Genomic DNA, 23732 nt, shown 5'->3' on the forward strand with positions numbered 1-23732 from the left:
GGGTAGATGTTCTGTGCTGCTCTCGGGATGATGAGGAATCCCGTTTGGCTGTGGATGTCAGTATGCTGTCCACGTGCAGCTGGTAGTTGATGCGGGGATCCCTATAAATAACTGGCCCAGGAGACACAAAAGTTACATTCCCCAAGCTGCTCCTCATGCCATGAATTCTTCCCTGGAGTCTGTTGTATGGCTGGTTTGGTTGGGCTCCGTGAAAACAGCTGCTCTGCTGCACCCCCACTGACCTCCCCGAGGATAAGGCCTGGGGGCGTTCCGTGCAGGCTGGACAGCCGTCCCAGTAAGAGGCGGGAGCCCAGCCCAGGGGTTTGGACGTGAGGCCTCAGGGGGACCTGCAGGAGGGGGCTGCTGCCGTGGCAGGCCTGGCTGAATGGAGCCATGGCCGGGTAGAGGAGTGGCCCTGGGCGGGGGACCCAGAACCGGCCAGGGCATGGCGGAACCAGGGGGACATGGGGGCCTGGCGCTGGGATGGGACACCGGGAACCCGGGGGGGTAAGATGGGGCCTGGGCGGCAGCGAGGCCTAGGCCTGGCGCCGGTCCGGCGTTGCCATGGGGACGCGCTCCCGGCGGCCCCTGCAGGGGGGGAAAATGGCTGCGGCCACACGTGACTCGAGGCCATGTGACCGCATCACGTGCTCGCAGCTGCCCGGCCGGCCCCGCGCGTGCGCAGAGGCCCCCTGCAGCGAGGCTCCCGGGGCCGCAGGCGGGGCCGGTGACGTCACGGGGCGGTGGCAAATCGGCGGGGGGCGGGGCCAGTCGGCTGAGCGGGGCTGAGGCGGCGGCGGTCCCGGTTCCCGTCCCGGTCCCGGTCCCGGTCCCGGTCCCGGTCCCGGTCCGGCCATGGCCCAGCGTGGCGGCCCCGCGGTGCTCCCGGACAACCCCTTCCAGGTGCGTCCCGTCCCGTCCGGGGGAGCGGTGGCGGGCCCCGGCCCGGGCCCCGCGTCACACCGGCCGCGTCTCTTGCAGGACCCCGCGGCGGTGCAGCCCCGGCCCGGCCCCGAGCATGCGGCGCTGGACGCCTACAACCCCTTCGAGAGCGGCGCGGTGAGGCGGGCGGGCAGGGGGGGCCGTTCCCTGGCGGCCGGGACCCTCCCCGCGGCCACCGGCACCTCACCGTCCCGCTCTTCTTCCTGCAGCCGCCGCCGCCGTACGAGGCCCCGTCGGCGGCTCCGCCGCCCCTGACAACGGCTGGCATCCCCCCGCCGCCGGCGGCCGCGCAGGCCCCGCGGAGAGTCAGCCCCACGGAGCCCCGGAACTACGGCTCCTACGGCACGCAGGTACGGGGCGGGGGGGCGGAGGTCGTTCGGTCGCCGCGGGCCGGGCCGGGGAAAAGGCGGGAGCCCCAGGGCCTGCGTTTCCCCACAGGCCTCGGCCGCAGCCGCCACCGCGGAGCTGCTGAAGCGGCAGGAGGAGCTGAACCGGAAAGCAGAGGAGCTGGACCGGCGGGAGAGGGAGCTGCAGAACGCGGCCCTCGGCGGTGCTGCAAGTGAGTGGCCCGCGGGGCAGGGGAGGGACGGCGGCCACGTTCCCCTCGGCCCCCCCCTGCACGGGCACCCCTCTGCTCTCCTCGCCTCCTTCCCCCCGCAGCGCGGCTGAACAACTGGCCCCCGCTGCCGTCCTTCTGCCCGGTGAAGCCTTGCTTCTACCAGGACATCCCGGTGGAGATCCCTGCGGACTTCCAGAAGACCGTTACTACCATGTATTACCTCTGGATGGGTGAGTCTGCTCGAGGGTGGGGAGGCTGCAGAGAGACCCGGCCAGGCTGGAGCCATGGGCTGAGCCCAACTGGGGGAGTTTCACTGAGGGCAAATGCCGGGGGCTGCCCTTGGGCCACAACAACCCCCAGCAGGGCTACAGGCCTGGGGAGGGGTGGCTGGAGAGCTGCCAGTCAGAGAGGGACTTGGGGGGTGAGAATGAGCCAGAGTGTGCCCAGGGGGCCAAGGAGGGCAATGGCATCCTGGCTTGTGTCAGCCCTGGCGTGGCCAGCAGGGACAGGGGAGGGATCTGAGCCCTGGGCTCGGCACTGGGGAGGCCGCCCCTCGATTCCTGGGTTCAGTTTTGGGCCCCTCACCCCAAAAAGGCCATTGAATGACTCGAGCGTGGCCAGAGAAGGGCAACAGAGCTGGGGCAGGGTCTGGAGCACAGGTCTGCTGGGGAGCGGCTGGGGGAACTGGGGGGGTTCAGTCTGGAGAAGAGGAGGCTGAGGGGAGACCTCCTGGCCCTCTGCAACTCCCTGCCAGGAGGGGGCAGAGAGGGGGGATGAGTCTCTGGAGCCAAGGCCCCAGCGCCAGGCCCCGAGGGAATGGCCTCAAGCTGCCCAGGGCAGGGTCAGGCTGGCTCTGAGGAAGGATTTCTGTGCAGAAGGGGCTGTTGGGCGTTGGAATGGGCTGCCCAGGGCAGGGGGGGAGTCCCTATCCCTGGAGGGGTTGAAGAGTCGGGTCGATTTAGCACTTAAGGACATGCTGTAGTTGGGAACTGTCAGTGCTGGGTTAACGGTTGGACTGGATGATCTTCAAGGTCCTTTCCAATCCAGATGATTCTGTGAGTCCCTGGGGGGTATCTGAGGGTATCTGACAGGCGTCCTGCGCGTGAGCGAGCGCTGCTGCTCGGGAGAAGCTGTGATTAACATGGGGGCTGGGGGGGCTGAGCCTGACCCACGTCCTCTTCCTCAGCCAGCACCATCGCTCTCTTCCTGAACTTCTTGTCCTCGTTGGCCTGGTTCTGCGTGGAGTCCTCGTCCGGTTCTGGGTTTGGCCTCTCCATTCTCTGGGCTCTCCTCTACACGCCCTGCTCCTTTGTCTGCTGGTACAGGCCGATGTACAAAGCTTTCAGGTGTGTATATGCTGGAGCTCCCAGGCAGCAAGGTGCTGCAGGGTGGGGGGGTGGCTGGTGCTGGAGCTGTGGGGGAAACCGGGCTGCTCAGCTGAACGGGCCCTTGCCCCAAGCGTGGCACCGATGGTGTCCCAGCTCCTTGTGCCCTTTGGGTCTGGGGGACGTGGTGATTCTGCACTGAACTTCACATTCTCCTCATTTCCCCCCGCTTTAAGGAAGGTTTGAGAGTTCTCTGTGGCTTAACCTCGCCTGTCTCTTTTCTCCCAGGAGTGACAGTTCCTTCAACTTCTTTGTCTTCTTCTTCGTCTTCTTTGCCCAGAACGTGATGTACGTGCTGCAGGCGATTGGCATACCCAACTGGGGATTCAGGTGGGCATTGTGCTGACCCCAGGGACCCCCAGCCTGCCCGGTACCCCGGAACGGGAGGAGGCAGGTGGGGAAGAGGGAACCTGTGGGCAACCGCCTCTTGTTTTGCAGTGGCTGGATACTGAGCCTGATAGCGCTGCGGAAGAACACGGCCGTGGCTGTGATGATGATCCTGGTGTCCTTATTCTTCACAGCAGTGGCTGTATTGGGCATTATTATGCTGAAAAAGGTGAGTTTGGGTTGAACCTTGGGGCCAGGGCACCCCTTTGGGAGGATGAGGGTGGGTTTTGGCATGTGGGGGGTTACAGCAGGGGCCGGAACGGGGCCGGTGCCCTGACCCCGAGCCTGCTGCTCTCTTCCAGATCCACTCCCTGTACCGTCGGACGGGTGCCAGCTTCCAGAAAGCACAGGAGGAGTTTGCTGCCGGGGTCTTCTCCAACCAGGCCGTGCGCACTGCCGCGGCCAATGCCGCCGCGGGCGCTGCCACCAACGCCTTCCGGGCGCCCTAAGCCGGGCAGGGGCCCCGGCTTCTCACCGCACGTGGGCTCTTTCTAAGGAAGAGGAAATCCAAGTTGCACTTTCATTGGATCCCCGTGTGTCTGCATCAGCTCTCAGAGGCTGCCTCATCCCAGCTTGGAAGTGCTGGTGCTTGAATCGTTCTGCTGCTCTAACCCCTTTCCTCACGGATGGAGGCTGTTCTGGTTTGTGCTGGTCCCCTCCCCTTGGCGCACTGGGGAAGGAGCGGGGTGGGAGGTGCCGTGGCCAAGCCCTGTCATCGTCCTCCCTTCCAGCACCAGCTGCTGGGGGCCGGAGCCTCCTCCAGACGTCTGACAGGGACCCAACTGGCTCTTCACCTTCCCTGGGCAATCCTGTTTCCCCACCTGGTTGTGCCACTCGTGTGTCCTGGGGCAGAAAGGGCCCCCCCTTGGCACGGACCCGATTCTCTGCCAAGAAAATCATCCCCCTCTTCCCCCAGGGCTTTGCCCCGGTGGGGTGGGGCTGGCCGTGTCCCCAGGGTGCTGAGGTGGGGGGCAGCCCCCCTCCCCTCCCTTTCCCCATCCTCTCCCTTTTGCTGAGCTGAGCCTGTGCTGGGAGCGGGGCTGGGACAGGCAGCTGCCGAAGGGGGGGGGTTCCTGCCTTGAGCCCTGTGTGTGCCCCCTGGGCCTGGCAGGCGCTGGGCACCAAGGAGGGGTCCTGGCACCCCCTCAGCTCCCTCCTCACCTCCAGCCAGGGAGCGAACAGCTTCTCCCTTCCTCCTCCTCTCTGCCTGCCCCGGGGCCAGTGACCCATCGCCCCCCCCCCCCGGCGCTTCACGCATCACCCGGCCCTTCCCCTGGGCCCTTCACCCTCCGTTCCGGGGGTGGGGGGGCCCTAAGCTGCCCAGAACGTGCCGTGTGTCCCTGCTAGCCCCTGGTGGCTCCTATCTCTTGGGCCTGGTGGCCCTGGGCCGGGGCTCAGGAGTTCCGCTTCGCCCCATGTCTCCGCTGCTCCTGGGCTGGCGAGAGGGGTTCGTGCCTTCATCTGGGGGGGTCAGTGCCCGCGGGAGGGGGGGGGGGGGGGCTGGCAGCGGCCATCCCACCGTGGGGCAGTTCCCGGCCGCGGCCTCCCGTGTGTTGCTCTGCCCGCCGCCAAGCCGCCTTCCGGTTTTATTTAAGGAATAAAGGAAGTTTCAGGCCGTGCCTCCGCCGTCTCCGTGCGCTGACCGGCGGGACCGGGAGGGCGGTGGCGGGTTCCCGGTGGGGCGGGCGGAACTACAGCTCCCGGCGTGCCGCGGAGGGGCGGGCGGCTGCGGGAGCGTTCCCGGAGCTGCCCCTGCGCCTCGGCCGCGCCCGCTCCGCCTCCTGCCGCGGCCACCGGGCTGCGGCCCCCGCCGCACCGGGCCCCCGGCGGAGCGCGGATCCCGGAGGCCGCCGCCGGGGGTGATGCTTGGACGCGCTCCGCGCCGCCTCCCCCCGGCCGGGCGTCCCCCCCAGCCGCTCCGCGCGGGGCCGGGGCTGCGGGGAGCGGGGCCGAGAGCCCGCCGGTAGCCGCCCGCCGGTACCGGCCCGTGCCGGGGGCGCTCCTGGCAGCGGGGACACCGCGGCCCCCGCGGGCGCCCCGGCCCCTGCGCCCGCTGCCCGCGGAGGATGCTCCTGGGCGGCGGCCGGACGCCCGCCCGCGGCTCCCGCCTCCCGGCGCTGCCCCGGGGGCCGGCGGCCAGGCCCGGGGGCCGGCGGCCTCCGCAGGGCACCATGATCCCCCGGCGGGGGCCCGGCGCTCGAGGGACGGCGAGAGAGGAGCGAGCCCCGGGGCCGCGCTCGGCCTGCGGCCGGCAGCTCTAGGCCGGTTCTCCGGGCGGGATGCGAAGGGGCCGCTGAGGCCGGTTCCGTTCCCACGACAGCCCGCGGAAGCTTCTGGCGGCCGCGGGTCCCGCGTGGCCGCGGGCGCTGCCCCCAGCACCCCTCCCGGGGGCAGGGAAGAGCCGCCCTCAGCATCCTCCAGGAGGCGAAAGGTGGAGCCCGGCCCGTTCCCGCAGAGCGTCCGTTCCTGCTTCCCCCGGGCCGGCCCCGTCCTGGCGCGGGGCCGCCGGCTGCCCCGGGGCTCTGGGGGGGGCTGCCCCCGCTCCCCGCCCGGGGCAGCCATGCCCTCCCCCAGCGACTCCAGCCGCTCGCTGACCGGCCGCACGTCTCGCAGCCTCACCCACCTCCGCGGCCAGCGGACCTGGCTGCAGATCCTGCTGGTGCTGGGCTTCATCCAAGTGATCCTGGGCGTCCTCATCGTCACCTTCAGCCTGGTGGCGGCCACCATCACACCCTCCACCAAGATCCGACACTCCTGCCCGTCCTGGGCCGGCTTCTCGGTGAGTCTGGGGCCGGGGCGGCGCGGGGAGGGGTCCCTGCAGCTCCCTGGATGCTGAATTTGCCGCCGGTCCCAGGGGAGTGTAGCCCCGCTGCTCCCCCACCCTCTGCCTGTGGCTGCCGTGGTGCATTGTGGGAGAATCCCAAGGGTTCCCCCAGGGTGACTCTATGAGGGACGGGACCCCCGGCGCGCTGCAGGGGTGCTACCCGGGCTGTGCGTTGGGGTGCCACGTTCTGGACAAACCCTGAGCAGGAGGAGGGCTGGGGGGGCTGCAGTGGTGCCGGGGCGGGGGACAGGACAGCCCGGCCCTGCTCCTCTGCCTGCGGCGGGCCTGGGGTGAGGGCAGGACCCGGGCAGACCCTGGGTCCCCCGTGGTGGCCCTGCGGCACGGATCCTGCCCTGGGTTCGCTGCCCGACACGGAGCTGCCTGCAGTCCCCAGGCTCTCCGGTGCCCTGAATCAGCAGTTTCTCCTGGCTTGTGGCGCCGGGGCTGCCCCTACGGCCCTGCTGCTCCTGAGCTGGCTCTGGGCCCGCAGGGCTCGGGGGGCTTCTGCCCAAGGGTGGGGGCTGCTCTGGGCCCCGCTGCCTGGCAGAGACCCCTCCCCATCCTCACCCCTGGGCTTGTGCGTCTGCAGCTGGCGCTGTCTGGACTCATCGGCATCATCTCCTGGAAGCGGCCGCTCACCCTGGTGGTAGGTGTTGGTGGGGGGACACCCCTGCACAGGCGGGGGACCAGGATGGGGAGGGCAGAGCGAGGGGGTCGCGCAGCCCCACGTGCCCCCAGACGCGCAGCTGCACGCGTCGGCTCCCTGCTCCGCAGCCCGGCCCGGCTCCAGCCCCTCTCCTCCCCGCTGCAGATCACCTTCTTCACGCTGCTGTCGGTGCTGGGCGTCATGCTGAGCCTCGCTGGATCCATCCTGTCCTGCCAGAACGCGCAGCTGGTGAAGTCCCTGGAGGCCTGTGAGAGGGTGAGGGAGCCCGGGGGCTGCCACAGTGCGCCCAGGGAACAGAGCGCGGCTTGGCCCTGGCCGCAGGGCTCTGGGGACACGGGGAGCTGTGGAGCAGGGGCTCCGGCAGTGGCACGTGCCTGCGGCTCTCGGGGGCAGAGCCTGGCATCCGGAGGTCCCTCACAGTGTTCCTTGTCCCCAGGAGAAGGACTCGTGTGTCTGCTGCCAGGCCCGCTTGGAGCCCCCGCCCGCCTCCTGCAGCCACCAGAGCGAGATGCTGACCATGTTCCCCAACCCCGACTGCCGGAGCATCCGCACGGCGCTCAAGGTGGGGGGACCGGGGGTGGGGAAGGGGCTCCCAAGGGAGCGGCTCTGCACCCTGCTGTGCTTTGGGGGCACCCACAGCTCACCCCATTCCTCCCCAGGACCTCCTCTTCAGCGTCTGTGGCTTGACCGTCTTCTCCACCATCATCTGCACGCTCTCTGCTGTTGTGTGCTGCATCCAGATCTTCTCCCTCGACATTGTCCATGTGGTGAGTCCCAGCCCTGGCCCAGGAGCAGACGGGGCTGGGGGGCAGCGCTCCCAGGCTGGGGGGGCCCTGGGGTGCCAGGGCAGGACCTGCCTTCAGATAGGTGCAGATTAAGGCCTGTGATGCGCATCCCTTGCTGGATCTAGGTTAATGGTTGGACGAGATGATCTTCACGGTCTTTTCCAACCTAGAGGATTCAGTAATCTCTGGATGAGGGGTCCCACATCTCCCTCCTCCCCTCTCCCTGCAGCTCGTCCCCCAGCGCTCGAGCTCCGTGACACTGGAATGCACGTCCCCCCCCGACACCTTTCTGCAGAGCATGATAGACTTTGAGGAGTTCGTGCCCCCGGTGCCGCCGCCCCCCTACTATCCGCCCGAGTACACCTGCAGCTCCGAGACCGACGCGCAGAGGTACCCAGCTGGGACCCAGGCTGGCGCAGCGGGGCCACCATCGTGGAGGAGCGGGGGGGCCTGTTTCTCCCCCAGGCAGGGCTTGTCCCACCTGATGTGGCTTTTCTGCTCTTGCCTCTGCAGCATCACCTACAACGGCTCCATGGACAGCCCCGTGCCCCTCTACCCAACCGACTTCCCCCCTTCATACGAGACTGTGATGGGGCTGCGGGGAGACAGCCAGGTGGGAGAGGGGGGGAGGCTGCGGGCAGGGGATGGCCAGGCAGGGCTGGGCTCCTGCTCTGCCTGCGCCCTGACCGCGCCATCCCACAGGCCACCCTGTTCGACTCGCAGCTGACGGACGGCTCACACGCCTGCACCTGCGACCGCGTCCCTTCCATCGTGCTCAGCGGGGAAGGTGAGCGGGCCTCGGCGCTGCGCCTCGGGCTGGGGCATCGGCGGGACGGGAGAGGGGCCTCAGGGGGACCGGCCCTTCCTCACGGCTCTTCCCTCACACCCGCTCCCCACAGTGTCCATGGACAGCGGGTCCCTGATCATGTCGGAGATCATGGACATCCCCGGGGACAGCAGCCCCTCGGAGGACTCCTGCCTCCTGGAGCTGCAGGGCTCCATGCGCTCCGTCGACTACGTCCTCTTCCGCTCCATCCAGCGCAGCCGCGCGGATTATTGCCTGAGCGTGGACTGCGTGCAGTGCAGCCACCACGCCCGCAGCCCCACGCTGGGCTTGCAGGGACCCTTCGAGGAGACGCCCCAGCCCCGGGTGCGGGGGGAGCGCTCCTATTCCTGCTCCACGGCGGAGCCTGGCCACGACGGCATCTTGGTGGGGGGAGCCGTCACCCACAGCTGCAATCGTCTGGAGGGGCTGGCGCGCTGCGTCGGGCCCTGCTTCCCCGAGGTGCGGCTCAAGGAGAAGAGCTCGCTGCAGGGGCGCGGGGGAGGCCGCTCCGCGGGGCCCAGCGCCGGCCGCCTCTGTCACCCGCGACGCAACAGCGAGACCTCCTGCCCCTCATCCCCAGCCCCGGGGCTGATCCAGCGCCCGCTCGTGAGGTCGCACAGTGACCCTGGTGTCCTGGCGGCCAGCCCTGCTGGTAGGTGGCAACGGTGGCCCGGACGGGGGATGCTTGTGCCACAGGCTCTGTGCGGGGCGGCCGGGATGTGCCGCAGGTTTTGGCGGCGTTTCTCCGGGGCCAGGTGGGATTAGAGCTGGTTTGAGGTGGGTGGTTGCGCCAGGGGAATGGGGGGAGCAGGTGGGGTCTGTGGGGCTGGGAGGAGGGGGGTTGCTGTGGGGATGGTGCTGCCTGAGCTGGTGCTGGGGGGCTGCACAACGGTGTGGGGGGGTTGCCAAAGCCTGAGCGTTCTTTCTGCTCCCAGCAGATTTCAGGGAAGAAATTTATACCAAAGCACTGGAGGACACTGTGTCCAACTCCTCTGCGGATACAGGTCGGGGCACTGGGATGTACTGGGATATACAGAGAGGTGGGGGGGGCGTTTCTGTAGCCTTTTGGGGATCAGGTCACCCCGTTGGGGCCGGGACAGTGGAGACCCACAGTGGTACTGCTCCCGCTGGTGGGGGGGCTGCGGGGACAGGTCCCATCGGGAGCAGCGTCCTGGCATCTGACACGGCTGCCCAGGGAGGGGGGAGTCCCCATCCTTGGGTGTGTTTAAGGGCTGTTTGGATGAGCTGTGGGGGGATGCAGGGTAGGGGAGAACTTCGTAGTCGGACTGAGGGTTGGACTCGATGATCCCAAGGGGCTTTTCCAACCCGAATGATCCTGTGATCTCCGCAGGGCTGTGCTCCGAGGCCTGCCTGCTCCGCCGTTCGCACTGTGACTCCCCCCCACTGCTCCGGGCCAGCTCTGTGGGGAAGAACAAGCTGCTGCCCTCCAAGAAGGTGACGCAGCAGCTGTCAAAGACGACGACCCGCTCGCTGGGGGACCTCAAGGTCTGCCGGGGCACCCGCGGGCTGGTGGCCAGGTTCCTGCAGAGACCCAAGCGCAGCCCGGCAGCTGGCGTGGAGGTGCCCGGTCACAGCTCCCAGGGGCACAAGCAGGTGGGCAGCTGCTCTTCCCCAGGGAGCCCCATCCACACCCTCTCCCTCCCTCCAGTCCCCACCAGCATCTCCACGCTGCTCCTTCCAGGGTCTCCGTTCCCCCGCCAGGCACTTCGCGGTGTCAGCACCCTGCCTACAGGCAGGGGCTGCAGGCAGAGCCTCCTTCCTACAGCCCTGCCCTCGCCCGGCCCTTCCTGGCGTGACAGCCCCTTCCCCTCAGTCCCCACTGTAGCCACGAGTGGGAAAATCAGGAAAATCGTGCATGTCGCAAGGGCTTGGCTTTGCCCCTGAGTCACCACAGCCCGGAGGCAGTCGCCGGGACATCCCAGCCTCGGCTTAAGGGACACGGGAGAACCTTGCGCAGCCCGGGAGGCCCTGCTGGGGACGAGCCCGTCCTTGATGACGGCGCGCGGGTGTGACACGCCGTTCCGCCAGCCCTCGCCACCCCTGCCCTGCGCCCCGCGTGTCTGCGCGGCCGTCCCCAGAACGCGGGGTGCTGCGGGCAGGGGCGCCGGCCACGCGGCTGCAGCCTGTCCCCACGGGGTTGCAGGTTCCCTGGAGCGCCTGGCCCGGCGCGGAGCGGCCCCACGAAGGCATCCACCTGCAGAGCTGCGGCGACCTGAGCTCCACCTCGTCCCTGCGACGGCTCCTGTCCGCCCGCCGGCTGGAGCGCGGCCGCCCGCGGAGCCTCAGCGGGACCTGCAAGGAGAGTGTCCTCTGACGGCGCACCCCCACCCGTGGCGCAGCCTCTGCGGGGACCCTCCGCGTGCCCCGGGGCGGAGAGGGGGGGTCCGGCTCTGGGCCAGGGCCCTCGGACATTGCTCAGACGTTGCTGCTGCTCCGGCGGGGCTGGGTCCTGTGCCACTGCCCTGGGGCCTCCTCTGGGGCCCTTCCCCGGGCGGGGCCAGGGCGAGGGGCTGGTCCCCTGGGGTGTCTGCTGGGGGGCCAAGACAGCCATACCAGTCCCCTGCACTGGCCGTGCCTGTCCCCTGCCCTGTCCCCTGCGCCGGCTGTGCCTGTCCCCTGGGATGGCCGTGCCTGTCCCCTGCCCTGTCTCCTGTGCCGGCTGGGCCTGGCCCTGTGCCAGCCGTGCCTGTCCCCTGGGATGGCTGCGCCTGTCCCCTGCCCTGTCCCCCCCTGCGCTGGCCGTGACTGTCCCCTGGTGCCACCCGTGCCTGTCCCCTGCCCTGTCCCCTGTGCCAGCTGTGCCTGTACCCCGGGACGGCCATGCCTGTCTGTCGTGTCCCCCCCATACTGGCCGTGCCTGGCCCCGGCCCTGTCCCCTGCGCCGGCTGTGCCTGTCCCCTGTGCCCTGTCCCGCCCCCCAGCCCCGTCCACCCACCGGCCGTGCCCGGTCCCCGGTCCCCTGCGCTGGCCGTGCCCATCCCCTGCCCGGCCCCCCGGGGTTCCCGCGCCCGGGGCCGCGTTGCGGGGCCGGTCCCGCGGCGTTCGCAGCCGCGCTGACCCTCGCTAGAGACCGAATAAAGGTGGTCGCCGCCCGCCCGGGGCCGTGGGGCCGGTGGCGCCGGGGGACGGGGCGGGGCGGGGCGGGCGCGTCAGCTGATCGGTCACGTGATCGGCCGGGCGGGGCGCTGGGACCCGCTGGCGGCTCCGTGGGCGCGGGGCGGCCCGGCCCGGTCCGCCGCCGGGGACGGCCGGTACCGGGGGCGCTGCCCAGGCGGGGCCGCAGCCCAGGCGGGGCCGTGCCCGGTGCCCGGTGCCCGCCTGCGCCTCCCGGGGTTCCCCGGTGCCGGGGGGGTGGTGAACGGCCGCGCCGCCCGTGCGGCTCCCCCGGGCCCGCAGCTCCGTTACCGTCGGTGGGGTAGGGCCGGGCCCGCACCCGCTGTCTTGCCCAACCGGGGCCTGGCCCGCCCAGGGCCGGTGCCGCATCGGCGCTCCGGGCGTGGGCGGAACGGGAAGCCCGGGCGCCCTTAAAGGCGAGACCGGCAGCAGGCCCGGTGCTGCGGGCAAGGGCGGGCGGGCAGCGCGGCCGGGACGGGGCACGGGGTGCCGCTGGGACGGGAGGCTCCGACGGGGCCACTGCTCGCAGGCCCCGCGTCCCGGGAGGACCCGCCGGGGGCCGCGGAGGGGCCATGGGGGCCGCTGGTGCGCTGGGCCGGCTGGTGCTGGCGCTGCTGGCCGTGCACCGGGCCGCAGGTGAGCGCGGGGCCGGCGGCGGGGTGCGGGGTGTCGGGGGGGCCGGGGGCAGCGCAGGAGCTGGGGTGCGAGGGGAGGTGATGGGGGGAGGAGTGTGGGGGCAGAGGGAGCACCCCGGGGCAGGCAGGAGGGTTCTGGCAGGGACGCGTCCCCAAGCTGGCAGCTGTCCCCACCCTGCCCGTGCCCCCCAGGCGCTCGGCCCTGCAGCCCCAAGTACTTCGGCCGTGACTCCATGGTGTGCGTCTGCAACGCCACGTACTGCGACACGCTGGACCCCCTGGTCCTGCCGGCGCCGGGCACCTACGTCAAGTACGAGAGCAGCAAGGCCGGCAAGCGGCTGGAGCGCAGCCAGGGGAGCTTCCAGCGCAGCCTCTGCGCCCCAGGTACCCGCTGCGGCTGGCAGGGACGGGCTGGACCCTGCCTGCGACCCGCCGTCACGCCGCCTTCCCTCCCTGCAGATCTCGTCCTGACTGTGGACACCACGCAGCGGTACCAGAAGGTGAAGGGTTTCGGCGGCTCCGTCACCGACGCGGCTGCCATGAACGTCTTTTCCCTTCCGGAAACAACCCAGGATCACCTGCTGCGCTCGTACTTCTCTGAGGAAGGTGAGAACATCAGGGGAGGCAGGAGGGATGGTGACGGGGACCCTGCGGGCCTCTGCCAGGCCACCAACAGGGCTTGGGGACGTCCTGTCCCGTTGCCCACCTCTGTGCCTGGCAGGGCTGGAGTACAACCTCGTCCGGCTCCCCATGGCCAGCTGCGACTTCTCCCTCCATGCCTACACCTACGACGACGTTCCCTTCGACTACGAGCTCGCCCACTTCAGCCTGCACGATGAGGACACGAAACTGAAAGTGAGCGGTGGGAGGGACTGGGGGGGAATGCGGCGGGGGGTGCAGGGGCACAGCTCAGGTGGTCCCTCCGTCCCCTCCTGCAGATCCCCCTCCTGCACCGAGCCGTGGCCATGAGCAAGCGGCCGCTTTCGCTGTACGCGAGTCCCTGGACCTCCCCGACCTGGATGAAAACCAGCGAGTCCTTCGTGGGGAAGGGCACGCTGAAGGGGCAGGCAGGGGACAAGTACCACAAGACCTGGGCCAACTACTTTGTGCGGTAAAGAGCTCTCGGGGTGAGGGGATGGAGGAGATACCCGGGGCATCCTCAGCATTGGGGAGACCCCCTGGCTCACCCCTCTCCCCTGCGCCCAGGTTCCTGGATGAATACGCCAAGCACAACCTGACCTTCTGGGCGGTGACGGCAGAGAATGAGCCCTCGGCGGGGCTGATCAACAACTACCCCTTCCAGTGCCTGGGCTTCACGGCCGAGCAGCAGCGGGACTTCATCGCGCGGGACCTGGGCCCTGCCCTGGCCAACAGCTCCCACCACGACGTCCAGCTCATCATCCTGGATGACAACCGGCTCCACCTCCCGCACTGGGCCAAAGTGGTGAGCGTGGCGCGGGGTCCGCCAGCGCGGCGAGCTGGGCAGAGCCCGATCCTGCTGGCACAGGGTGGACCCCATGGGGTGCTCGGCTGTGCAGTCCCAGGGCACTGCCTTGCCGGGCCCGGTGGAGGTTGACTTTTCTCCCTGCCAGGTCCTGGAGGATGAAGAGGCAGCTCGCTACGTCCACGGCATCGGCATCCACTGGTACCTCGACTTCATTGGTCCCATACAGGACACGGTGGTGCCCACTCACGAGCTCTTTCCTGACTACTTCATCCTGGCCACGGAAGCATCTATTGGGGCCCATTTCTGGGAGAGGGACGTGATCCTGGGCTGCTGGGAGCGGGGGAACCAGTACAGCCACAGCATCCTAATGGTGAGGCCCCTGCGTCACCCTGCAGGGCGGGCCCCAGAGAGGGCTGCCAGCATGCTCCCTCTCCCGTTGGCACCCCACTCCTTGGGCAGAAATCTGGGCTGTCCTGTTGCAGAACCTGAACAACTTTGTGGCCGGCTGGACCGACTGGAACCTGGCCCTGGACCTGGAGGGTGGCCCCAACTGGGTCAAGAACTATGTGGACAGCCCTGTCATCGTGGATGCCAGCGAAGGCATCTTCTACAAGCAGCCCATGTTCTACCACATGGGGCACTTCAGGTGGGTAAGGGCCCCCCCAACATGCTCTCAGCTTCCCAGGCTCCAGATTCTTGGTTGCAGGAGCCACTTGTCAGGAGGGGAGCAGGGCAGGTTTGTTGGGAGAGGAGCTTTTCTGGGGTCTGACTCCCTCCCTGGGGTTGCTTCTTGCTCCTGCCTGTGCAGTAAGTTCATCCCTGAGGGCTCCCAGCGCGTGGGGCTCATGGCCTCCAAAGAGTCCAAGAAGACAGACCTGGAGTACACCGCTTTCCTGCGCCCCGACGGTGCCGTGGTCGTGGTGGTTCTGAACCGGTGAGCGATGCAGCCTGGCCTGCTGGGCTCTGGGCACTGCTGCTGCTCGGGAGCTGCTGCGGGTCTGACCCCGCTGCTCTCCACCCCCCAGGTCCCTGCAGAACGTAACCTTCGGGCTGGCCGATACCGTTGGCCTCATCGCAGCCGTGGCTCCGGCCAGCTCCATCCAGACCTACCTGTGGCAGCGGCAGTGACGGGGCTGGGAGGCCCGTGGCTGAGGGGCCGGACTGAGCCGGGCCAGGAGCAGCCCCACGCTGCCTGCGGGCTCGGGCCCGGGGGGCGGAGGGGGCGGCTCAGCGCTGCCTGCACGGCGGCGGGGCCGAGCGCTCGGGCCAGCCGGGCCGGGGAGCGCTGTGTGCGTGCAGGAGGGCCAGGGGCACCCGTGCCCCTCAGGGTGGAGATCCCACAGGCTGTGAACGCTGTTTGCTGCTGCTCCGACATTAAACGCTGATGTTGCCTCTATGTCTGTGGCTGGAAGAGAAACGTCCAGGTCCCTCCCCTGCTCCTGGGCACCGTGGCTGGATGCCACCTGGGCACGGAGCCTGCAGGAGTCCCACAAGCGGCAAAGAGCTCCTGGAGCCCCCCGGGGTGGCCGCTCTCCCTGCCCACCCCACCCTGCTCCCCCCCCCGCCCCAACAACTCGTAGTGGGGCTTACCCTGCCCGGGAGGTGCTCCGGGCACCAGTCTGCTCCCAGTTTCAAGCGCGTGCTGCCTGGCAGGGCCGTGAGCCAAGCCTGGGTGCTCTCCCGCTGCCTTTGTGGGCAGGTTTAGGAACTGGCAGGCAGCTCAGGATTTACCCTGCACACAGATGCTCTGGGTCCTGGCGCAGGAGTGGAGGTGAAATGCCTGGACACCTGCCTTGGTGGAAGCCCTGAGCAGGGATTGTGGCCAAGATTCAGCTTTTTGTATTTTTCCTGCCAAGCTGGAACCACTCGCAGCCCGATGCTGGGCTCGGGGTGCGTGTGGATCACATCGCCCCCAGCCCAGGGTGCAGGGTGCGCCCCGGGATCGGGGCTGGAGGCAGAACCAGCTCTGGGAGCGTCGCAGCACGGTGGGTTCGGGGTAGGAGCTGGCTCTGGATGGGGTCGGGGCAGCTGCAAAGCTGCTCCTGGGGCTTTGCAGGGAGAGGGATGGGGGCCAGGCGGCAGCAGCCCTGCAGCGGGGTGTGCTGTCCCCTCCAGGGACAGGGCAGAGCTGTCCCCGCTGCCACGAGGAGGCTCGGGGGGAACCTGGCGCTCAGCACCCATCGCTCAGCACCCACCGCCGAGCCAGGGCAGCTTGAGCAAGCAGGCACGGGGCCAGGAGTGGGTGCTGAGCGCGGGCACACCCAGGAAGGAGCTGAGGAGCTGTGAGGGTGTGCTGAGCAGAGGATTAGAGCAGGGAGGTCACGATTGCAGGCAGGGTGAGGAAGGGAGGCCGCGGCTGCTGGGCTGAGCCAGGTCAGGCGGGTCGAGGCAGGCGGGATGCGGCCCGGGGATGACAGCGGGGCTGAAGCAGCGATGCTGCGTGGGCCGGGCACAGCCCAGTGCTGACTCCGGCAGCGCCCGGGGCGGTGGGTAAGTGTGTGACAGGGTCACCCCGGGAAGCCGGCACCTCCCGCACGGCGGTGCCACCGGGACGCTGCTCTGGGACCCCCCAACACTGGGGGGGATGCCTGAGTCCTGGGGAGAGCTGGCGGTGCATCCCGCTCCTGCCCGGAGGCTTCTTTGTGTTTGTCCACAAGAGGGAAATATTTCTCCAGGATCGCAGCGACAGTGAGCCCCGCTCCCAGCATCCCACTTCCAGCATCCCTGTGCCCGGGCACAGGATCACTCCTCACCTGCTGCTGCTTTCCCAGGTTCTTACTTACCGGCTTCCTTTAACGTTTTACCGGCTCTGGTGATAAAAGCCGATGGCCGGATGCTGAATCATCCCGGCACACGTGCCTTGTCCCTGTGCTCTGCTCGGCTCTGAAGGACTGACTGTGTTAAATGGAGAGGGAACGAATCCTTCAACGTCACTGGGCTTGGCTCATTAATTCTTGTGCAAAGCGTTGGCTCATTTTGGGGCACACACCAGTTGGTGGCTCCTGGGACTGGGAGGACAGGACCTGCCCCAGCAGCCAGCCTGGAACCAGTGACCACCAGTAAGGGCCAGGTCTCCCCATGCCCCCGACTGAGGTCCAGCTGCCTGGCAGGATGCTGGAGCCTGAGCTGTTGCCATGATGCCGCGTCGAGGCTCTGCACACCCGGCTCCTGCTCTGGCACCGATAGTTTTGCAGTCATGATACCCATAAAGGCAGCTCAGCCCCAGCCCTGTGTTCCCACAGCCCCTGTCCCCAGCCGGCCTGGCTAAGGGACTAAATTCGCCCCCCAGACTGCTCTGCCTGCTGCGGGGAACAGTCTGCAAAGCCCACACGAAACCCTGTGTGCTGGGACCGGCAGCAAGAAGCGGATTTGAGAGGATTGAGTGGGGCTGCCCTACATCACCTGTGCCACCCGCTCCGTGCCGAGGCGTTGCCCTTCCCCTGGGTCTCACTTTTCCTGCTCAGCAGGAAGCTCTTATCAGCCTGTGTTGGTAGGGATGAGCTCCAGCAGCCTCCACAGTGCTTTTGCTCCCAGGAGCTGCGAGGCTCATGGGAACCTGAGCTGGCTGTGGCCAGACACGGGGCAGGCAGAGCCAGACCCCAAAATGGGGAGGGAAAGGGTGTGCGGGGGATTCCAGGAAGCTGCAGTGCCCCAGGAGGAAGCTGATCACTGTGGGGCAGCAGGGCCTGACCTATTAACCCCTCCCCAAAATTGGGGCTTATTAGCCCTGGGTGTAGCAGCCAGGTGACACGTTAGTCACAGCTGGGAGTGGGAGACCCATGGGGCAGAGGGACTGGGCCTCCTTCTGAGGGCTGCCTCTTTGCCCCGCAAGTCAGGGCTGGGGGCTGCCCAGGCCCATTTGCCCCTTCCCGGTGGCAGCTGGCCCGGTTGCCCTGTGGTTTGGCTCCACATGGCAGGTGGAGGCGTGGGATCATGTCAGGGCAGTGCTGGAGGGTAGGAGGAAATCTGATGAATTGAATTGCCCCACAGCTGCATCTGATATGCCAGGAAAGGAGAAAACTGGTCATGAAATGCTGCTCCACCTGGAGAAGAAGAGCTGACAGAGCAGTTTAACCCTGTGCAGGGAAATTCTGAGCCCTGACGTTCGATGCTCTTGGGCCATTGGGCTGGGAGCTGCCTGCTCCCTGTCCCCCTGGGCCAATGCTGCGGAGAGATGCTGAGGGTGTCCCCGCCGTGATGTGTGTGTGTCCACAGGAGTGGGCACGTCCTGGGCAAGGTGACCGGGACCAGATGGTGTCTGGGTGAGCCGGCCCAGTTCCCAGTTCAGCCCTGTCTCTTTAGACTGGGAGAATTGCTCTCGGAGGAGTGGAGGGCTCTCCAGGGGCAGTTTGTCAGCAGGCACAGAGGAGCAGGGATCTGCTCCTGGCACAGCTGCTGTGGGGGCAGTGGGTTCCCCTCTGTGGGTCTGGCTCGTCCCCATTGCTGGGGGGGACAGAGCACAACCCTGCCCGTGCAGGAGCTGGGGCACTTCCCGGCTGCCTGCTGCTGCCGTCGCCTTCCACGGCGCGTGTGAGCTGGGGTGAGCAAACAGGAGCCGTGGGCAGGGCAGGGCAGCGGCTCCAGCTCCCCTGAGGGTCCTTCTGTCATGTCAGGTTTGTACCCTCACCTGGGGGTCCTGGACCCTCCCCACACCGGGTGCATGGCCACATCAGCTCTTAGCAGGGACTGGGGGAACCAGGGTGATGGGCAGGGGTAAAGCACCCCGGGTGCTGTTATTAGCAGGACAGCCCATGGTGCCCGTGGGCTCTGCTGCACTTCCAGGGGTTCATCCAGACCCTGCTTGACAGAAGAAAGAAATCAGCTCTTCCTTCATGGCATTGCGGTGGGTTCTCAGAGCTGCCCCGTGCTGCATCTCCCTGTGCTGGTGGGGCCTCTTGCGTGGCCAGAGCTGCCAACCTGATGTCCCTGTCCCCCCTCTGGGGGCTGACGCCCTTGCATGGCAGCAGAAAGTGCGGGGGACCTGGTGCCCCCCAGCTCCAGCCCCGCGGCGAGGAGCTGTGCAATGGTCGGGTCCAAGGCCGGCGGCAGGTACGGCCGGGAGGAGAGCAAGGAGGAGCTGTGGGGGTGGGAGAGGGTGTGCTGAGGAGGGAGGTCTCAGCTCCCTGTAAAGGCGAGGTGGGGAGGCTGGAGCTGCCTGAGGAGGAGGAGGAGGGCTGGTGGCAGCGCAGGTTGGGGAGAAGCGGGGTGGAGGCGGGTGGGCTGCGGGCCCCTGGGAGGGATGAACCCACCTCACGTTCCTGCAGGGCGAGGGTCTTTGCAGGGGGGGAGGACGGAGCGTGCGGCAGGGACTTCCTGGAAGAAGTGGGGACAGAGGAGACAGGGCTGATCCCGCCGGCGAGCACAGCCTGTCCCTCTCCTCCGCCCCCTCTTGCACCCACGTCTGCCTTGGCTGAGGGTGCCCCCGCTCACAGGCTCTGCTCCCCGGGACCCGTCGGAGCTGGGGGGACACAGAGGGGCCATGGGGGCTGTCGGCATCCTGAGCTGGCTGCTGCTGCTGCAGACGGTGCCCTGGGCTGCAGGTGAGCGCAGGGATGTTGTGGGGGTGGCAACGGGACAGTGTGGCTTGGGTGCCAGTGTGCCCTGGGACAGGGTCAGGAGCCTGGGTGCAAGGGGAGGTGACGGGGGGCAGAGCGTGGGGGCAGAGGGAGCACCCCAGGGCAGGCAGGAGGGTTCTGGCAGGGACGCGTCCCCAAGCTGGCAGCTGTCCCCACCCTGCCCGTGCCCCCCAGGCGCTCGGCCCTGCAGCCCCAAGTACTTCGGCCGTGACTCCATGGTGTGCGTCTGCAACGCCACGTACTGTGACACGCTGGACCCCCTGGTCCTGCCGGCGCCGGGCACCTACGTCAAGTACGAGAGCAGCAAGGCCGGCAAGCGGCTGGAGCGCAGCCAGGGGAGCTTCCAGCACAGCCTGCACACCCCAGGTACCTGCTGCGGCCGGGTGGGGGGCAAATGCCACGGCAGGACCCACCCCTGGGCACCCCGAGCTGAGCCGGGCTCTCCCTCGCAGGGCTGCTGCTGACGCTCAACGTCTCTGTGCTGTACCAGCACCTGAAGGGCTTCGGCGGGTCCCTCTCCGATGCTGCTGCCATGAACATCCTGGGGCTGTCGCAGCAGGCTCAGGACAATCTGCTGCACTCGTACTTCTCGGAGAGCGGTGAGCAGCGAGGGCACTGGCAGTGTGGGGTGCGTCGTGGGGTCCCCCCACTGCAGAGACACCCATCGCCCGGGTGCGTGCTCCGGGGCTGTTTGATGCTTTTCCTGCTCCACAGGAATTGAGTACAACCTCATCCGGCTCCCCATGGCTTGCAGCGACTTCTCCGTGCGCCCCTACAGCTACGACGATGTCCCCCACGACTACGAGCTGACACACTTCAGGCTGGCGGAGGAGGACGTGAAGATGAAGGTGGGAGGCTGAAGGCGCTGCCATGGGCACCTTGTCCCCTCTCCTGCCACCTCGGAGCTCCTGCATGTGCCAGGACCCCCGTGAGCAGGTGCTGCTGAGCTGCACACACAGTGGCAGGGTGCATGGGGACAGCTTGTGGGAGCTGGCACCTCCTCCAGGGCACGTCCTGGCACATTTCGGCTGGCACCGGCAGGGTGTGGGGCTGGGGCACCATGCCATGGGGTGGTGCTCGCAGGCTGCCTTTCCCCACGGAGGTCCCCTGAGTGCTCCCCTTCCCCCCACGCAGGGCCATGTAGTTTCAGGGGGCTGCAGCTGGAGCTGAGCTGGTCCCTCTGCCCCCTCCTGCAGATCCCCCTCCTGCACCGAGCCTCAGCCATGAGCAGGCGGCCGCTGTCACTGTTCGCCAGCCCCTGGACCTCCCCAGGCTGGATGAAGAGTAATGGGGACGTCCGTGGGAAGGGCACGCTGAAGGGGCAGGCGGGGGACAAGTACCACAAGACCTGGGCCAACTACTTCATCAAGTACCGTCTGCCGGGGCTGGGATGCTCGAGGATGGCAGACAGGGGAGGTTGGGGCGGGCAGAGGGTGCGCAGGCACGGCTGACGCTGCCCCCCCTCCCCTGTGCCAGGTACCTGGACGAATACGCCAAACACAACGTGACCTTCTGGGCGGTGACGGTGCAGAACGAGCCCCTCGCCGCGCTCCTCACACCCCCGCAGTTCCCCACCATCGCCTTCACCGCCGCGAAGCAGCGGGACTTCGTCGTCCAGGACCTGGGCCCCGCGCTGGCCCGCAGCCCCCACCGCACCCGGATCATCATCCTGGACGACCAGCGCATCCACCTCCCGCACTGGGCCAAAGTGGTGAAGAGCAAAACCCCACTGCCCTGCCCAGCTCCTTCCTCTCCCTCCACTCTGTCCCACTCGAGCTTTGGGTTTTAGCTAAAAATTAAGCCAGCAGCCGCTGCTCCCAGCCCTAGACAGAGCAGGAGGCAAACGGGGTCTGTGGGAGAGGGAGATGGAGCCGGCTAATTCGGTAGCAGCCGCCTCCGCGTGTGCCTGGCTGAGGCAGGGACGGGAGGTGGCATCCGTGTCCCGGATTCCCGCGGCGCAGCGTGCCGAGGCGCTGCCAGCACCTTCTCCAGGCGGAGTTTCGACTCATTCGGCTTATCCTTCGCAATGCTGAAGAGCTCTTTGTGGGAATTACCTTAAACTGAAAGGAAAGAAAATAAAACATGCTCCTGTTTCTGCCTCGAGCGAGGCAGGAGCTGCAGGGGAAGGTGCAGAACCGGCAGCATCTGGGGACCAGGCAAGACCACCCTGGAGAGGGATGTGGAGGGAGGACCAGGCAGCAGCAGGAGCCACGGAGGGGGCGAGGAGCCCACCGAGGGGCACATCTGCCCCCACACACCCGTTACTCTGTGCCCAGCGGGGTGCTGGAGCCACGTCAGGGTGCTGCTCGTGGCTGGCTGCTTGGGGTGCAGGTGCCGAAGGGGAGGGGGCTGCAGGTGCAGGGGACTTGGGTGCTGGTGGGAGGGGACAAGACAGGAGGCAGGTGGCTCTGGGAGACCCCGCTGGCATGTGGGGTCTGTGTGTCTGTCCCCACGGGGCTCAGGGTGCTGGTGGCACCGGTGTGAGGTGTCTCCTCTGCTCCCCACCCCCCAGGTCCTGGGCAATGCCACCGCTGCCCGCTACGTCGCTGGTATGGGGGTTCACTGGTACCTGGACAGCATCGTCCCGGCTCGCTGCAGCCTCGAGGCCACCCACAAGCTCTTCCCTGGCCATTTTCTCCTCTACACGGAGGCCTGCAGCGGCTTCCTCACCTTCCGCTTCTCCGTGTCCCTGGGCTGCTGGGAGCGGGGGAACCACTACAGCCACAGCATCCTGCAGGTATGGCCCCCCCCAGCACTGCCTGCCCGGGGCTGGGGGGGCCCGGCTCAGCCTCATCCCCACCTGCCCAGGTCCTGAACCACTTTGTGGCTGGTTGGACTGACTGGAACCTGGCCCTGGACCTGGAGGGGGGCCCCAACTGGGTCAAGAACTACGTGGACAGCCCCATCATCGTGGACAGCAGCAAGGACATCTTCTACAAGCAGCCCATGTTCTACCACCTGGGGCACTTCAGGTGGGTCGGGGCAGGGGGTCTCGGGGGCAGCCACCAGCCTGAGACCGGGGGCATGATCCCTCTCCTGCTCCTCCCCCCGCAGCAAGTTCATCCCCGAGGGCTCCCGGCGCGTGGGGCTGCACAGCAGCTGCCGGCGCCTCATCTGTCAGCTGGAGCACGTGGCCGTCCAGCGCCCCGACGGGGCCCTCGTCCTGGTGGTCCTCAACAGGTCAGTGGGGCAGCCTGGGTGGGGAGACGTGGCGGAGGGGGGACACTTGGCCCCAGCCGTGCCAACTTGCTCAGCCCCTCTCGCCCCCCAGGTTTGGCTGGGACGTGCCGTTCGCCATCCAGGACCCCGCTGTTGGTTTCATTGAGACTGTGGCTCCGGCCAACTCCATCCAGACCTACCTGTGGCGCCAGCAGTGAGGGCCAGGGCAGTGCTGGGGACCGCACTCAGTACTGGGGGGCTCCAGGGAGTCTCTGGGGGTCAGCTCTTCCCCCCCCTTTTCCAGCATCCTTCAATGGTGGAGGCCGGTGGTGACCCACTGCTGGGGGCACGGGAGGGACTCAGGGTCCTGCCCCTGTGCAAGAGGCTGCGTGTGCTCCCGGCACGGGGGTCTCACCGGGGCTCCTGCTGCTGGTGCTTCCCGGCCTCCCCCCTCCCTCCCCAGCACCCCCCAGCTCCCTGAAAGCTCCTCCTGCGCTGTCTCCTGGACCACGCTTCCACACGTGGCTCCCTTGAAACCTTCGCGTGTGTCTCGGGCGCCAAGTAAAGCCGTGACGCGCTCCCTCCGGTATGCGCCGTCCCCGTCAGTGTTTCCTCTACGCTCTCAGAAATCGCTCGGTTTTCCTCGGAGAGGCGGTGAAGAGCGAGGGGTGCCCCGGAGGGCTCCAGCCCCGTGGCCCGCGTGTGGCTGCCTTGTTTATCGCTGCAGCTGGAGCCTCAGCCGCTTGCCAGCTCTTGATTTGTTTCATATGTGCTGTCGGTTTTTCCCCAGCCTACTTTTTAAAAAAAAAAAAAAAAAAATCACAATGTCCTGTTGCACCAGGGCAGACACTGTAGAAAAGGCCAAGTCAGTTCACTCAGTGTCCCCATCCACTAAGTCTCACACAAATTAGGTTGATGCCGTCTCTTGCAGAGCTCACACCACCGGCAGCACCCAGCTGCCCTCCGCTAGTGTGGCCTCCGGACAGACTCCCCTCTATTCTGGCGGTGGCCGACATCGAGCTGGCAGCCCGCAATTACCTGGCTGTCCTGTTTGCTCTCCTTAAATACCAGTTACAGTATTTGCTTGCTCCAGCCTTTGGGAACATTACCAGCATCTTTGAAGTCCTGGAATGAGAAAGCCAGAGCGCTCTTTGGCAAACTCCCCTCATGTGTGAGCTGTGGAGTTGCTGATGTTGGGGGAAAAAAAAAAAAAGAGGTTTAACAGCTGGTTTTCTGAAGCGCGGCATGAAGGTGGCACCAGGCTCTGTCTCAGCCCTGTTCACGGAGCACATCTGCCCGTCTGGTGTTTTTATCGATGTTCCCGGGTAGCGCTGGGCTGTCTGTGCTCAAGGTACATCAAAGCTCTGCCCCGCAGGGGAGGCGCAGACGCAGCCCCGCACCCCCA

At 67.6% G+C, this 23732-nt stretch overlaps 4 protein-coding genes across 8 annotated transcripts; all 4 read left to right on the forward strand.

The window, feature by feature from the left end:
• Window positions 1–766: 766 nt before the first annotated feature.
• Window positions 767–4505, forward strand: SCAMP3 (secretory carrier membrane protein 3). 3 transcript variants are annotated; one of them, XM_074928760.1, is made up of 9 exons: window positions 767–903; window positions 982–1059; window positions 1152–1292; window positions 1381–1501; window positions 1603–1731; window positions 2688–2847; window positions 3115–3216; window positions 3325–3442; window positions 3576–4505. In XM_074928760.1, exons 1-9 carry the CDS (start codon window positions 856–858, stop codon window positions 3720–3722), a joined length of 1044 nt encoding a protein of 347 aa, XP_074784861.1. In that variant the 5' UTR covers window positions 767–855; the 3' UTR covers window positions 3723–4505. The 3 variants fall into 3 exon arrangements, with proteins under 3 accessions (XP_074784861.1, XP_074784862.1, XP_074784863.1); XM_074928761.1 differs by lacking the exon at window positions 1152–1292; XM_074928762.1 differs by lacking the exons at window positions 982–1059; window positions 1152–1292 and having other exon boundaries at window positions 841–903.
• A 522-nt stretch (window positions 4506–5027) lies between these two features.
• ENTREP3 (endosomal transmembrane epsin interactor 3) lies at window positions 5028–11503 on the forward strand. 2 transcript variants are annotated; one of them, XM_074928959.1, is made up of 12 exons: window positions 5028–6052; window positions 6687–6743; window positions 6909–7019; window positions 7201–7326; window positions 7424–7531; window positions 7779–7939; window positions 8063–8162; window positions 8252–8336; window positions 8449–9027; window positions 9311–9379; window positions 9727–9989; window positions 10540–11503. In XM_074928959.1, the coding sequence occupies exons 1-12, from the start codon at window positions 5834–5836 to the stop codon at window positions 10708–10710; spliced, it is 2049 nt and encodes a 682-aa protein (XP_074785060.1). In that variant the 5' UTR covers window positions 5028–5833; the 3' UTR covers window positions 10711–11503. The 2 variants fall into 2 exon arrangements, with proteins under 2 accessions (XP_074785060.1, XP_074785061.1); XM_074928960.1 differs by having other exon boundaries at window positions 9314–9379; window positions 10540–11502.
• Window positions 11504–11597: 94 nt separating this feature from the next.
• On the forward strand, window positions 11598–14950 carry GBA1 (glucosylceramidase beta 1). 2 transcript variants are annotated; one of them, XM_074928961.1, is made up of 10 exons: window positions 11603–12146; window positions 12338–12529; window positions 12605–12751; window positions 12867–13000; window positions 13084–13256; window positions 13352–13589; window positions 13738–13962; window positions 14075–14238; window positions 14401–14526; window positions 14618–14947. In XM_074928961.1, exons 1-10 carry the CDS (start codon window positions 12083–12085, stop codon window positions 14718–14720), a joined length of 1566 nt encoding a protein of 521 aa, XP_074785062.1. In that variant the 5' UTR covers window positions 11603–12082; the 3' UTR covers window positions 14721–14947. The 2 variants fall into 2 exon arrangements, with proteins under 2 accessions (XP_074785063.1, XP_074785062.1); XM_074928962.1 differs by lacking the exon at window positions 12605–12751 and having other exon boundaries at window positions 11598–12146; window positions 14618–14950.
• A 4121-nt stretch (window positions 14951–19071) lies between these two features.
• Window positions 19072–22545, forward strand: LOC141971428 (lysosomal acid glucosylceramidase-like). Its single transcript, XM_074928770.1, has 10 exons — window positions 19072–19132; window positions 19343–19534; window positions 19621–19767; window positions 19883–20016; window positions 20365–20537; window positions 20645–20879; window positions 21681–21905; window positions 21977–22140; window positions 22223–22348; window positions 22440–22545. Exons 1-10 carry the CDS (start codon window positions 19072–19074, stop codon window positions 22543–22545), a joined length of 1563 nt encoding a protein of 520 aa, XP_074784871.1.
• Window positions 22546–23732: the final 1187 nt, after the last annotated feature.

The sequence above is a fragment of the Athene noctua genome, chromosome 29 (genome assembly GCF_965140245.1).
Source record: "Athene noctua chromosome 29, bAthNoc1.hap1.1, whole genome shotgun sequence".
NCBI lineage: Eukaryota > Metazoa > Chordata > Aves > Strigiformes > Strigidae > Athene > Athene noctua.

Bases quoted from the DNA above. Each gene is read 5' to 3' on its own strand.
- SCAMP3 (XM_074928760.1), top strand. From the start codon at position 856: ATGGCCCAGCGTGGCGGCCCCGCGGTGCTCCCGGACAACCCCTTCCAG. The intron at 1,502-1,602 runs GTGAGTGGCCCG...TTCCCCCCGCAG, and splicing joins GGCCCTCGGCGGTGCTGCAA to CGCGGCTGAACAACTGGCCC. The intron at 3,217-3,324 runs GTGGGCATTGTG...CTTGTTTTGCAG, and splicing joins ATACCCAACTGGGGATTCAG to TGGCTGGATACTGAGCCTGA.
- ENTREP3 (XM_074928959.1), top strand. From the start codon at position 5,834: ATGCCCTCCCCCAGCGACTCCAGCCGCTCGCTGACCGGCCGCACGTCT. The intron at 7,020-7,200 runs GTGAGGGAGCCC...CCTTGTCCCCAG, and splicing joins CCCTGGAGGCCTGTGAGAGG to GAGAAGGACTCGTGTGTCTG. The intron at 9,380-9,726 runs GTCGGGGCACTG...TGATCTCCGCAG, and splicing joins CAACTCCTCTGCGGATACAG to GGCTGTGCTCCGAGGCCTGC.
- GBA1 (XM_074928961.1), top strand. From the start codon at position 12,083: ATGGGGGCCGCTGGTGCGCTGGGCCGGCTGGTGCTGGCGCTGCTGGCC. The intron at 12,752-12,866 runs GTGAGAACATCA...TGTGCCTGGCAG, and splicing joins CTCGTACTTCTCTGAGGAAG to GGCTGGAGTACAACCTCGTC. The intron at 14,527-14,617 runs GTGAGCGATGCA...TCCACCCCCCAG, and splicing joins GTCGTGGTGGTTCTGAACCG to GTCCCTGCAGAACGTAACCT.
- LOC141971428 (XM_074928770.1), top strand. From the start codon at position 19,072: ATGGGGGCTGTCGGCATCCTGAGCTGGCTGCTGCTGCTGCAGACGGTG. The intron at 19,535-19,620 runs GTACCTGCTGCG...TCTCCCTCGCAG, and splicing joins GCACAGCCTGCACACCCCAG to GGCTGCTGCTGACGCTCAAC. The intron at 20,880-21,680 runs GTGAAGAGCAAA...CCCACCCCCCAG, and splicing joins TCCCGCACTGGGCCAAAGTG to GTCCTGGGCAATGCCACCGC.